Here is a 15748-nt window from a genome sequence, read left to right on the forward strand (position 1 = left end):
TGTTCTGTCCGGTGAGGCCCAGACATGACCGTGTTCTGTCCGGTGAGGCCCAGACATGACCGTGTTCTGTCCGGTGAGGCACAGACATGACCGTGTTCTGTCCGGTGAGGCCCAGACATGACCGTGTTCTGTCCAGTGAGGCACAGACATGACCGTGTTCTGTCCGGTGAGGCCCAGACATGACCGTGTTCTGTCCAGAGAAGATCAGACATGACCGTGTTCTGTACGGTGTGGCTCCGGTACATAGACATTGAGGAGCCCCGCTATAGTAACTCTATTTTGTTGATTACATCAAGGTTTCAGACCCAGAATCTATGAATGTCTCTGCTTTAGGAGCCTGACCAGAACTCACCGCTCATCTCCTTCTTACCATCTTTTTATTACTTTCTAGTATGACCTAAATAAATTAACTGGAGAAGACACCGTAGAAATGATGGTAAGTGTGAAAAGTTCTACTTTATTTATATTTTATAAAAGTTATCAACCTGTAAAGTCATATTTTATTTTTTTGCAACTTCTTCAAACTAAAAAAGACTCTGTCCCAGTGACCTAATATAAGGGATTATTCACTGATCAGACGCCGTGTGAAGGATCAGTCACTGACATTACAGAATTATCACTATATAAAGAAGTAGATCAGTGTTAGGAATAACTTTGCCCCTGTAAACCCCATTGTTATTGTAGAGCGGACATTTCTATGGATAGGACAGTGAGGCTCCTCCCCCACATGGGCGGTTCCTCCTCACCAGAGGATCGTCCTGATGAAAATGTCCATGAGATCCTCGGCTCATCAGGCCTATACTTAACATGAGAATAATGTTTAGCGCGAATATTCAAAATGCTAATTTTTACCGCGAATATCAGCACTTGGCAATTTTATGAATATTTAGAATATAGACATATACATTGGTAATGACGAATATTAGTTTTTTTTCTTTTCTTCACAGTACACAACAATGATGATGTGTACTGTGTAAAAAAAAAAGTGATCATCCCTCCCTGCTCCCAGCTTGTGGTCCAAAGAAGGCTCCAATATTATTTACTGTAAATCGGTGTGGAGTGCGAATATTTTGTATAAGTGAATATGCAAATAATCGCAAATATCGGTATTTCCAAAGGACACTGATCCCACCACTGTCCACCTACAGAAGCTTCAGTAAATCTGCCCTCAGTTTTGTGCCACATTTTACTCCAATGCACCTTTATTATAGTCTCAGAAATGAAGTCTTGTTTGGATCCATTTATGAGATGGATATTCATTAACCCCTTAAAGGGGTACTCTGATTTAAAAAAAATATATATATATATATGTTTTCAAATCAACTGGTGCCAGAAAGTTCTACAGATTTGTAAATTACTTCTATATAAAAATCTTAATCCTTCCAGTACTTATCAGCTGCTGTATGCTCCACAGAAAGTTGTGTGGTTCTTTACTGTCTGACCACAGTGCTCTCTGCTGACACCTCTGTCCATGTCAGGAACTGTCCAGAGCAGGAGCAAATCCCCATAGAAAACCTCTCCTGCTCTGGACAGTTACTGAACTCCAAAATATTGTGAAAAAAATTGAAAAAATGTTATTCTGTGGGTCGGTACTATTATGGCGATACCCAAATTATTTAGCATTTTTTGTTCTACTTTTCATAACAAAATCCTTTTTTTTTCCTTTTTTTTGTGAGGTCGTTTTCTGACAACCTTAACTTATTTATTGTTTGTCCAGCGCCATTGTGTGAGGGCTAGTTTTTTGCACGTTACCTTTTGAAATTTTTTACTTTAAATTTTTTACCAAAATGAATGATTTTTTGATTTTCTTTGTTCTTTACAGCATTCACCGTGTTGGATAAATAATGTTACCGTTTAAGTCAAAACAAACATGGCAATAAAATAGGGATAAAATAGGGTTTTATTGGAAAAGGGGCTTTTATTTATTTATTTTTTTTTTTTAGACTTTATTCATTTATTGAAAAAACATATATATTTTTTTACTTTTATGGGTTAAAATATGCTGCAGTACATCTGTATTACTGTTATACTATATACACATCTGTACTACAGCACAATATAAATGCCAGTATACACTGACATACAACCTGTGCGATCTAGCCTATAGCTGGACCTCACAGGCTGCCCTACAAGGCAGGCCTCCTGCTGCCATGGCAACCGATGAGACCCCACGATCTTATCATGGGATCGCTGTCGGTGAACAGGAGGAGTTGTCTCCTCCCGTCAATCCCATAGATGCCGTGATCAGGACTGATTACGGCATCTATGGGGTTAATGCTGCCGAGACCGGTGCGATCACAGGCTGTGATTGACAGCGAGGTCTCATCGGGCCAGGAGGTACACACATGTTCAGTTGTGTTAACATGTAGGCAATTGGGATATATGCAGACGTCCTGGGGTGGGAAGGGGTTAAAGGGGTATTCCTATCTTATAATATCATGACATATTATGTGGATGTGCCACCACTTTGTGATCAGTTGGGATCCAATCTCTGTGAGAATAGGATGCAGATCTGGTATAGTACTGCGCCCCTACTGACAACCCCCCATCTGTGTATGGATCTACAGCTCGGCCCCATTTAGGCTTTGTTACACATTACACGTTGGTAGGAATTCTCATTTCCGACAATTGTCCTGTGTACAAGGGCCAGCGATCAGGTGATGAATGGGCAAAAACGTGTTTGTCGGCTGATCGAATCTTTTGTGTCGGCCGCACATGGTCCTGAGTTATAGAGGATGCGCTGCTAACAATGATGACGTTTAAGGGCCACGGGGACAATATAGAGATCATTTGTGCGGCCCCTCTGCTCCATTCATGGAGTCGTGTAAAGATTTCGTAACCGAGCGACAATCACTAAAATCGCTGATCACTATCCACTCCCCCTCGGCTTGTGTAAAAGGGTCTTCAGATTGTAACAGCTGCTGGTGGATTGACCAATGTTCTACAAATGGAACAAAAATAAAAAGACAATGTCACTTTTTCTATCATACGGGATCAGTCAGTATAGGATCCAATCAGAACAGAAGTGGAGGCAAATATTACTAGGAATCCCCTAACTTACTAATACTATCACATGACTACTACGAGTATTGTCTGAATGTATTAGACGTATTATACAGTTTTTATTGTTATTTTTTATTTCCCATTAGAGTATTTTGGGTTGCATTGGAGACAAAACTCTTCACACAAAGGAAACATTGGTAAGAAATCCGACCCCCCCCCCCCCCCCATAATGTCTTCTCCTCATGTCTCCGTGTGATATCTCCTCATACATCTCCTATATACCACTAACTAAGGTTCTATACAGAAGATCAATAGATTGTGATAACTGATTCTATAGAAAACAATCTAAGAAATCCTTCTCCTCTATCTGCTGATAATGATATTGGGAGATTAGTTTATTTAACTTACAACTAACAAATAATATTGCGTGTATTACAGAAAAATATGTTCAGAGACATTGGTGATGACCTAAAGCCTACACTAGACAAAATTCTTGACGCTATTAAGGTAAATCATTTTTGTAATTTTCCAATGTTATTGTCGTTCTAATAGAACAATAGAGATCAGATTCTTATAACACAGATCTGGGTAAGATCCAACGTCAAACATACACTATATATACTGCAACATATCAGAAACCCAAAAACGTTTGCTCCGGGCTCGTATATGTGAAGGGAATTTGTCTCTGTAGGTCAGTCAGCTGTGAGCCCATAGGTAACAGGACTTTTATTGCTTATGAAGTAGATTTACACCAAACAATCTAATGTATTTATTACATAATTTATAGAAAAGAGAGAGAGGACAATCAAGTCCATCCTATAATTCTCAGAGAAAGGATAAAACCCAACGAAGAAGACGTCAACTGCCCCAAAACTAAGGATAAATCCAACCTGACTCCAAAAATACAAAGAGAACAAACCCCCGGATAATTGTCCAATCTACAGAAATCTACTGACCATATCCTGTGATGTTATAGGTCTCAGGACTTGAACAATGAATCGGCCATCACAACAGGTTTTATAGAGTTCCATAGTGTCATTGCTCTTTGTTATGGACACGGCAGGTGGTGGATCCTCTGGGCCTGAGTGGATGAGGACGTGAGCCGCGCCAGGGAGCGGAGTCTAAGGTGTCGCTGGTTTTCACCAGAGCCCGCTGCAAAGCAGGATGGTCTTACTACTGTCAGGCGGCACCCAGGTCGCTAACCCTGGCACAACTCATCCACACAGGTAGCTGGGAGGTGGCCTGGCACAGAAGGAGATTGGCAGGAGACTGGCAGTAGGTCAGGGTAGGAACACAGGTGCAGGCTAGGAAGGTAGCAAGGAACAGGTACACAGTAACAGAGACACAGACAACCAAAGATTCGGCAGGGGAGCAAGGGAGGTGCTGATATTTAAGGACCAGGGTGCAGGTGTAGACATTTGATAAAATGAGCACTGGCCCTTTAAGTGTGAGAGCTCCGGCACGCGCGGGCCCTAGGAGGCAGGGGCACACGAACCGGGGCTGTGAGGACACGGAGAGACGGAAGATGAGGGAGGTGAGTAACGGGCTGGGATTCGCATGCAGGTGCGTCCCGCGATGCCAATCCCAGCCCCGCCGGCAGCGGGGACATGAGCCAAAGAGCTCTCACGGCCAGCCCCAAAGACGTCTTTTCATCTCATACTGAATAGTGTTGCTCGCGAATATTCACAATGCCAATTTTATTCGCGAATATAGCACTATATATTCGTAATTACGAATATTATTATTATTTTTTTCACAGTACAAATCACACCCTCTCTGCTTCCAGCTTCTGTGGTGTAAAGAAGGCTCTAATACTACTGTGTGAGACTGGCGTACGAATTTTCGCATATGCAAATTTTTGTTTATGCAAATTTTCACATATGCTAATTTTCGCACATGCGAATTTTCGTTTATGCTAATTGTAGCATATGCACATTTTCGCATACGCGAAGTTTCGCATATGCGAAAATATAGCGCGAATATTACGAATATGCGAATTTAGCGAATATATGACGAACATTCGTCCATATATTAGCAAAATATCGCGAATTCGAATATGGCCTATGCCGCTCAACACTAATACTGAATAACCCAATATTAGATAACTTGTCTTGGAATCCACACTTGCCCTTTTTACCCTTCATTGCACCAGTTCTTTCCTCTGGTCTTGGACCCAGAATGTATAAAAGAAAAACTATGTTCTTGTCATCTATGTCTCCCATGATGTTCTTTGCCTTGGTAGCAGCTGCCTGGCACTGGATGCTCTGGACATAATGCAGTTACATTGCAGCGCCCCCTGGGGGTGATAAATCCTGTTCTTCTTGCTGATACAGGACTCAGTATAATATTGTGGTATATTATAGTATATATTGTTATACATTCCTTGCAGTGTGCTGGGGAGAGGAGGTAGGTTTATTTTCTACTGGGGGGGGGGGGGGTCTGTGGGATGGGGGATGGTATATATCCTATTAAGCTGTAGGGGGATTGTCTGGTGCTCAGTAAGGGCGGTAGGTAGTTTATATATTGTTTATCTGTAGGGTCAGTGATTAGTCCATGTGGCAGAGGGGGAAGTAGAGAAATTCTCCAGGACTGTAAAGCAGACAAGACTTTATAGTTATATGCAGATTAGTAGATTTCCTGATCTTGGTGAAATACAGAACTAAAGGCTGAAATGGCCCCAGAAAGGCGACTAAATCTTACATTACTGCTGGGATCTCATCTCCTGTGTGGCCCTTGTCCTAAAGGGTCTATAGAGATCAGGGGCACGAGCCCCAACACTAATATAATATATCGCAGACAGTATAGATATAAATACTGTTGTAGATAATGAAAGGCTTAGATACACCGCCATCCAGTACACCGCCCCAGATATTCATCATAAATCCTGCACCCATGGGTACATCAGCCTGGCCCCAAGGAAATTGGCCCCATCATAAATACTAATGTGTATATAACAGCAAATCTCAGGATAATACCGTACTGCACTTCAGATCATATCACTATAGAGAGGACAAATAATCCCTCCACACCATGACACATATATCTACTACAAACACCAATGTAACTGATGATATCATCATACGGTGACCATATAGCAGTAGACACCGGCCCTACACAGGCTCTGCAGATGGTATAAGGCAGTGATTCCCAACCGTCAGGCCCTGCCCGGGGTACCGCGACACTCCGTCAATTTATTTATTTATTATTTTAAATCTCCCACCCGACCTGCGCGTCTGTGAATCACAGTGGCGCAGGGGGGGGGGGGAAGGGAAGCTTGCGTGCGCATTGCGAGTACGTGCGCACACAGCATCCCCCTGCGAAGTCACAGGCGCACAGACCGGGGAGGCGATATATGTAATGGAGATGGTGCGCCGCACCATCATTCCGGCCTCAGGACCATCCTCCCGGCCCCAGGAGCATCTTCCCCGCCCCCTGCAGAAGGACATTGAAAAACAGCTCAGCCTAATTAAGGTTATGTACCCTCTTCCCTCTGTCACCCCTGTCCACCCCCTTTGTCACCCCTCTGTTACCCCCTTTCACCCTTGTCCACTTTCCTGTCATCCATGTCCACCTTGTCCGCCCGTCACCCATGTTCACCACCCCTCTGTCCCTTTGTCACCCCAGTCCACCCCTCTGTTACCTTTTTGTCATTTCTGTCCATCCCTCTGTCACCCCCTACACCCCCTGTCACCAATGTACACTCCTCTACACCCCTCTGTCACCCATGTACACTCCTCTACACCCCTCTGTCACCCATGTACACTCCTCTACACCCCTCTGTCATCCATGTACACCCCTCTGTTACCCATGTACACTCCTCAACACCCCTCTGTCACCCATGTACACTCCTCTACACCCCTCTGTCACCCATGTACACTCCTCTATACCCCTCTGTTACCCATGTACACTCCTCTATACCCCTCTGTCACCCATGTACACTCCTCTACACCCCTCTGTTACCCATGTACACTCCTCTACACCCCTCTGTCACCCATGTACACTCCTCTACACTCCTCTGTTACCCATGTACACTCCTCTGTCACCCATGTACACTCCTCTACACACCTCTGTCACCCATGTACACTCCTCTGTCACCCATGTACACTCCTCTACACCCCTCTGTTACCCATGTACACTCCTCTATACCCCTCTGTTACCCATGTACACTCCTCTACACCCCTCTGTCACCCATGTACACTCCTCTACACCCCTCTGTTACCCATGTACACTCCTCTACACCCCTCTGTTACCCATGTACACTCCTCTGTCACCCATGTACACTCCTCTACACTCCTCTGTTACCCATGTACACTCCTCTGTCACCCATGTACACTCCTCTACACACCTCTGTCACCCATGTACACTCCTCTGTCACCCATGTACACTCCTCTACACCCCTCTGTTACCCATGTACACTCCTCTACACTCCTCTGTCACCCATGTACACTCCTCTACACTCCTCTGTCACCCATGTACACTCCTCTACACCCCTCTGTCCCCCATGTACACTCCTCTACACCCCTCTGTCACCCATGTACACTCCTCTACACCCCTCTGTCACCCATGTACACTCCTCTACACCCCTCTGTCACCCATGTACACTCCTCTACACCCCTCTGTCACCCATGTACACTCCTCTACACCCCTCTGTTACCCATGTACACTCCTCTACACCCCTCTGTCACCCATGTACACTCCTCTACACCCCTCTGTCACCCATGTACACTCCTCTACACCCCTGTCACCCATGTACACTCCTCTACACCCCTCTGTCACCCATGTACACTCCTCTATACCCCTCTGTTACCCATGTACACTCCTCTACACCCCTCTGTCACCCATGTACACTCCTCTACACCCCTGTCACCCATGTACACTCCTCTACACCCCTCTGTTACCCATGTACACTCCTCTACACCCCTCTGTCACCCATGTACACTCCTCTACACCCCTGTCACCCATGTACACTCCTCCACACCCCTCTGTTACCCATGTACACTCCTCTGTCACCCATGTACACTCCTCTACACTCCTCTGTTACCCATGTACACTCCTCTGTCACCCATGTACACTCCTCTGTCACCCATGTACACTCCTCTACACCCCTCTGTTACCCATGTACACTCCTCTACACTCCTCTGTCACCCATGTACACTCCTCTACACTCCTCTGTCACCCATGTACACTCCTCTACACCCCTCTGTCCCCCATGTACACTCCTCTACACCCCTCTGTCACCCATGTACACTCCTCTACACCCCTGTCACCCATGTACACTCCTCTACACCCCTCTGTTACCCATGTACACTCCTCTACACCCCTCTGTCACCCATGTACACTCCTCTACACCCCTGTCACCCATGTACACTCCTCCACACCCCTCTGTTACCCATGTACACTCCTCTGTCACCCATGTACACTCCTCTACACTCCTCTGTTACCCATGTACACTCCTCTGTCACCCATGTACACTCCTCTGTCACCCATGTACACTCCTCTACACCCCTCTGTTACCCATGTACACTCCTCTACACTCCTCTGTCACCCATGTACACTCCTCTACACTCCTCTGTCACCCATGTACACTCCTCTACACCCCTCTGTCCCCCATGTACACTCCTCTACACCCCTCTGTCACCCATGTACACTCCTCTACACCCCTCTGTCACCCATGTACACTCCTCTACACCCCTCTGTCACCCATGTACACTCCTCTACACCCCTCTGTCACCCATGTACACTCCTCTACACCCCTCTGTTACCCATGTACACTCCTCTACACCCCTCTGTCACCCATGTACACTCCTCTACACCCCTCTGTCACCCATGTACACTCCTCTACACCCCTGTCACCCATGTACATCCCTCTGTTACCCATGTACACTCCTCAACACCCCTCTGTCACCCATGTACACTCATCTACACCCCTCTGTTACCCATGTACACTCCTCTACACCCCTCTGTTACCCATGTACACTCCTCTACACCCCTCTGTTACCCATGTACACTCCTCTACACCCCTCTGTTACCCATGTACACTCCTCTACACCCCTCTGTCATCCATGTACACTCCTCTACACCTCTCTGTCACCCATGTACACTCCTCAACACCCCTCTGTCACCCATGTACGCTCCTCAATACCCCTCTGTCACCCATGTACACTCCTCTACACCCCTCTGTCACCCATGTACACTCCTCTACACTCCTCTGTTACCCATGTACACTCCTCTACACCCCTCTGTCACCCATGTACCCTCCTTTATACCCCTCTGTCATCCATGTACACTCCTCTACACCCCTCTGTCACCCATGTACACTCCTCTACACCCCTCTGTCACCCATGTACACTCCTCTATACCCCTCTGTCACCCATGTACACTCCTCTACACTCCTCTGTTACCCCTTTACACCTATACGCCCCTGTATTCCTCTTCACTTGTAAAAGGGAAATCTGGAGGCTGATGCAGGAAAATTGTGGAGCCTAATAGGTTTATTTTGCAGGTTTAACAGTGAAGAATTGTGGCTGGAAGAAATCGTCATGATGACCCGGAGGAAAGAAGGGAACAATGCTGATTTTAGACGTCACTTGTGAGTTGCTGTATAAAGCAGCACGGTAATCTACATATCCAACAGATAAATTGATGTTGTGCATTGCAACTGTATACCCTCCCCCCCTCTTTGTTTTTCGTTGTTTTTTTCCGTCAAATTCGGTAGGGGTACCCCACAGAATTTTTTTTCCCGAAGGGTTCCCCAAGCTGAAAAAGGTTGGGAACCCCTGTTATAAGGGATTACAGTGCAGTTAAATCTAGTACTGGATCTCCAAGGGTCCTGGTGGTCGGAGCTCAGACTTACAATGTGTCTCATCAGGTCTCGTCTTACTGATCCTTCTACTTGTGCTGAGAAGATTTTCATTCCCAGCCAACACCAATGGGTTAATCTCCCATAATCCACCTGTGTGCCGATATTTCTGTAACATATAACTTATTCTGGAGGAATATTGTAGAGTAAATATCTGTAAGATTCCCAATAACTGCATATAGGAAACCACAATAAGGATAATAACTTCTGATCAATCTCCTTATAGGATATTACATGGGGCTGAGGAATAGATCATGTGACCTAATTATCCCATTATTTTATTATAGGAAATCACCGCAAAAGAAGGATTAGTAAGCGATGTTGTATGTGATGTGGTAAGTGATGAATATATATTCTAGGACACCGTATAGATCTCCGCACATTTCAGGGCTGATCTCTACAATGATTTATTTGCCGTCCCATAACATCACTAATAGATTTATTACAGATTAACCCCGGATCATCCAGGAAAGGAATAAATCCGGAATCTCTCTCTGTTCTGATAATCTGCAGCCGACACCTCAGACAGATGATTATTTCCCTATAGATATAAATGTGATCACCTGACAGATCCAGGAGAACATTAGAGCGGAGAGAGCAGTCTGTTATATAGGGGTACGGCCCGATCCTAGATCACGTGTGTGACCTGTATATATATATCATGTGTGTGACCTGTATATATATATATCATGTGTGTGACCTGTATATATATATATCATATAGATATATATCATGTGACCTGTATATAGATATATCATGTGACCTGTATATAGATATATCATGTGACCTGTAGATATATATCATGTGACCTGTAGATATAACAGGTAACCTGTGGATATATCATGTGACCTGTAGATATAACATGTGACCTGTATATAGATATATCATGTGACCTGTAGATATAACACGTGACCTGCTCTGGATGGGTTATTATCTCCTATAATAAGAGGAATATTGGCCGTATGTAGTAATATGTCTGATCTCCTGATCTGAGATTTTCCTGTAGAAATTGTCAGTAATTCAGATTCATCAGGTAAAAGTTCAGTCGTGGAACAAACTCTGGAATTTCCTCTTTTATCTTCTTCTTGTGTTTGTGAAGAAATGTTTATTCCTCCAGATCTTCCATAATGTCTCTGATTTCTCTTCAGACCGAGGTCGTATTAGGTGAAAAGCCTTTACTTGATGTTGGAGGAGGAAATGGACCTGTTGGTGAGGTTCTTCATGGAGGAGATGGAGATGATGGAGGTCTTCTTGGTGGTCTTGGTGAAGTTCTTGGAGGAGATGGAGATGATGGAGGTCTTCTTGGTGAAGTTCTTGGAGGAGATGGAGATGATGGAGGTCTTCTTGGTCGATAATAGAAGATGTCCCCCGACCATCCCCCACACACGGTAAGCAGAGATAAAACCCATCATTACACATCCCAGTCATCCTCAGTCAGATAAAATGTCGCCCATAAAGGGAACCTGTCCCAGTAATAATCCAGTCCAGTCTGCAGGGCTCAGGTTATAGAGCAGGAGGAGCTGAGCTCATCCATATACATTGTGTTAGATCCAGGAGAACTTCTCATATAACACATATATATATATATATATATATATATATATATATATATATATATATATATATATATGTAAAAAGCCTATCAGGCTGCATTTGTGGGAGGGGCTTAGTATATTTAATCACCACTGACCCCTCCCTCGGGGCGAATGCTGGGTTGGCAAACGTGACGTTTGAGGAAGGCAGTTGTCCAGCGTGCAGACTTCCCACAGTAACCTGGTTTATCCGGCCTCCAGTCTTTACTATGCTCCCACCCACGCTCCGGGTCCCCCGGGGGTCTGACTGGTCCTCCCCGCCACACTCCGTTCTCTACAATCATTAATAGTTACACTGAATATTCCTCGGTGCCAGTATACTTTGCATACGTTTAAGCTAGCACTGCGCATACGTTTGTAGCATTCCACGGTGCGTACGTTGCAGTTTGTGGTCAGCATTAATTTGTTTAGTCCATTCAGGCAACATCACACGAGCGTCCATCACGTTCACAGCGTTATTCAAAGACATGTCACGTCTACAGGTACGAGGTTTGAGTTGGATTGTCTTGTTACAGGCGAGATGATTACACAAAGACCTGTAACATCTACAGGCACGAGGATACGCTGGGCCTGTCTAAACTACAAGTACGATGGGCAAGCAGACACCGATCATGCCTACAGGACACAATGCTTGTATTAAATACAGCAGGTACAGTTAGTGTTTTGTTTACAGTACATACACTCATAAGTGTCACATGCAGGAGCCACAGTTAGTGCTGCATACAGTACTGGCACTCATAGTGTTCTTAGGCAGCAGGTACAGTTTCTGTTGTGTGTATTTCATGCGCCCGTTGTGCTATATGCAATGTATACAGACAGTGTTAGACACTCAGACCTTGAGCACTGTTCGTGTGCTTGTCGTGGTCATATTGCACTCATGTGTCGTCCTTTCCATACATACGCGGGTCACTATCCAGAACACATGCTTATAACTGTTGTCGTATCTAGCTTCACACTGTCTTACCATACACATAGTTCGCACTGTTCATACGCTTGTTGTGCTATATGCAATGTGTACAGACAGTGTTAGACACTCAGACCTTGAGCACTGTTCGTGTGCTTGTCGTGGTCATATTGCACTCATGTGTCGTCCTTTCCATACATACGCGGGTTGCTATCCAGAACATATGCTCATAACTGTTGTCGTATCTAGCTTCATACTGTCGTACCATACACATAGTTCGCACTGTTCATACGCTCGTTGTGTTATATGCAATGTGTACAGACAGTGTTAGACACTCAGGCATTGGGCACTGTTCGTGTGCTTGTCTTGGTCATATTGCACTCACGCGTGCCGTCTTTTCATACATACGCGGGTCGCTATCCAGAACACAAGCTCATAACTGTTGTCGTATCTAGCTTCGTACTGTTTTACCATACACATAGCTCGCACTGTTCATACGCTCATGGTTGCAGACGGGGTACACTACACATACGTTCGTAGCTTTCATACTGTACAGATAGTCATAGCTGGTACGCTACAATCACCAGTAGTTACACCGCACATACCTCTGTGCCAGTGGACTTCGCATACGTTAAACTTGCACTGAAGGCATATCACGCGGCATACAACACTTTCTTATCTGACTCAACACAATAGTCCTTTTTCCTTTACACTAATGTCATTCTATCTTTCATCGGGTTCTGCCACTCTTCTCTGCACTTGTCTCATAGTACCATCAAATCTCATCTTTCAGGTATCCAGCACTTCATTTCTTCATCTCTCCCGGACAGGCTTTCGTTTATTTCGTCTCAGGCTGTCAAGGCTGCGCTCAGAGGGGTCTTGGCCCGTAGCTCCAGTATTTTGGCTCTCAGGAGGCCTATCAGCGGTGAACTGTTAGGTCATTGTCTGACGTGTTGGACGGTAATCCGTTCGGTTCGAGAGCAGCCTGATACTGAAGTCGGTAGTGTACCTAGCGTACTAGGGTTTTCTCCGACCGGGAGAATTCTCGTGTGCCAGGCGGGGTACGGCACGCTTACAGAAAGCTCACTTAAGGTGGCAGGGTTCTTGGTTTGAGATTTCACTTTCTGTCACCATAACTTTCCGGTGGGGGCTGTGGTCAGGTTCTTCACTTCAGGCAACAAGTGGTGCCCGGTGGTGGTGTTATCGCAACTGGCAAACTCCGCGACAAGCCTTAGGAGCCGCCACTGTTGCCTTTCGGTGCGGGGGCTCTAACCACCTCTTTATTCATATCACATGTCCGCACATTGCTTCGTACATTAGGTCACAATCCTGTTTAGGAAATATTCAGGACACTCATTCCGGATAGGAGCTGCGTCAGCGGCCTCCAGGCACGTAGTGCCAACACATGTGATACAGAAGTTGGGCAGATGGTGCACTGACACGTACACAACTTATGTCCCAGATCCCTCGAGGGAGATGGCAGATGCGTTTCACTATTATAAACATTACTCAAATTACCCTATATGGTGTTGTCTTTTTGCCCTCTTAAGGCGGACCCTCTGCGCTGCTTTCAGGCACACCACAACCGCTGTTCTAGGGGCAGGTAGATGTTAGTTACAGTGATATTAATCATGTTTCTTTCAGGTTTCCCTGGTGGCAGGTTACAGGTAACACTACGTGCAGTAATAAGTCCTGACCACAAATATATATATCTTCTCCTTGTCACAGGGAGGAATTATGGGGATTTTTATTTCCTACATTTAGTATTATTCCTTTATGGATATAGGAGGGATAAATAAAGATCCCCCAGGTCTGTAGGGAATATATTGTCCATAGTCCTATAAATAAAGCTTTATCCCTTTATATGTCTGTTTTACCTTTGGTGCCAATAATATCTTATATCTACGATCGTATCCAAATATAACAGAAGCTTAGGTAAGTGAGCCCATCCCAGATGTTCAGGGGTCAGAGGTCGCACCATGGTGAACTTACATCTATATTTATGGCAAAATGCAAATGGTAACTGAGCTCACAAATATAAGTGTATAATACTGGGTCACATGACCACTGTGATACCAACATCTCTACAACTTCTGTTTCTGTCCTTACATAGAAATCTTTTGGGACATTTATCATTGTCTTTAGACTGTTTTTTGTGTCTACAAAAGGCACCAAGAGGAGCAAGCAGGGTTTATTTGCACCTTTTTGTTTACACATTTCTGCTTATTTTGAGTTGCAATCCACTGATTTTGGCCATATACATGATATAGAAGGGATTTATAAACTGTGCCTTTTTTGTAAAAAGGTGAAAAAAAGGTGCAAAGCCACTGAAAAGTCTCTAAAACTACACCATCCCAGACCTGGCGTAGCTTTTTAGTGTATGTGAAGAGAGAAATTTGAGAAAATGTGACCTGCACAAAATGTATCAAATGCTCTGTGAACATTTAATAAATTTAGTGATCCTACACATTACAGCACATAAAAAAGGGGTAGAAAAATGCTTCGTTTACACCTACAATGATAAATACTTCACTTACACCTACAATGATAAATGCTTCACTTACACCTACAATGATAAATGCTTCACTTACACCTACAATGATAAATGCTTCACTTACACCTACAATGATAAATGCTTCACTTACACCTACAATGATAAATGCTTCACTTACACTACAATGATAAATGCTTCACTTACACCTACAATGATAAATGCTTCACTTACACCTACAATGATAAATGCTCCACTTACACCTACAATGATAAATGCTTCACTTACACCTACAATGATAAATGTGGGCCATAGTCTCTTAGAAGCCGATCAGACACATTGTTCCCGGCCTCTGCACTGAGTATGAACTTGTATGAGGATCGGAGAATCCAGAAGAAAGAAAGAAGCAATGAATTTGTCTCCTTGCAGTTTATTGTGGGATCTGTGTGTATTATGGGAAATGTTCATGTCCACTTCATCACTTACTGATCTCTTCTCTTTATTTCTAGGGTTATCGGACATAAATAGTAGAAGAGTAGAAAGTGCGCAATAAAAAAGACAAAAAAAAACATAAAACCATAAATTCATATTTAGATTTTCTTGATGATCAACAAATCTGTTTCTTATAAATCTTTTTTCTTCTGATCAATAAATAATTTCCCAATCTATATCTCCTGTCCATGTGTGTTGTGTCATAGAGCTGGACTTAGTGTCAGACTGAGGAACCTTGGGCCCCCACAGGAATGATTCTCGGGGCCCCTCAATAAACCCATAAGACTATAGTGGCCGGTGATTGTCTGTAACATCATCACTATATGGGGACACCTTCTGCTCCATCTTTGGGGCCCTGTATTATTAAAGTCCCAGCTCAAGGCTCCAGGGTTTCACAAGTCCCTCAT

The 15748-nt window shown here is 44.4% G+C and overlaps 1 protein-coding gene across 1 annotated transcript in view; it reads left to right on the forward strand.

The window, feature by feature from the left end:
• The window catches only part of LOC130281757 (uncharacterized), a 49779-nt gene extending 34275 nt beyond the window's left edge, over positions 1 to 15504 (forward strand). Inside the window, exons 13-18 of the mRNA XM_056529346.1 lie at positions 392 to 436; positions 3150 to 3200; positions 3442 to 3510; positions 10150 to 10197; positions 11011 to 11250; positions 15359 to 15504. Coding sequence (XP_056385321.1) covers positions 392 to 436; positions 3150 to 3200; positions 3442 to 3510; positions 10150 to 10197; positions 11011 to 11217 — 420 coding nt within the window. The 3' untranslated portion in view covers positions 11218 to 11250; positions 15359 to 15504. The remainder of the gene's footprint in view (positions 1 to 391; positions 437 to 3149; positions 3201 to 3441; positions 3511 to 10149; positions 10198 to 11010; positions 11251 to 15358) is intronic.
• Positions 15505 to 15748: the final 244 nt, after the last annotated feature.

Source organism: Hyla sarda, chromosome 7 (assembly GCF_029499605.1).
Source record: "Hyla sarda isolate aHylSar1 chromosome 7, aHylSar1.hap1, whole genome shotgun sequence".
Lineage (NCBI taxonomy): Eukaryota > Metazoa > Chordata > Amphibia > Anura > Hylidae > Hyla > Hyla sarda.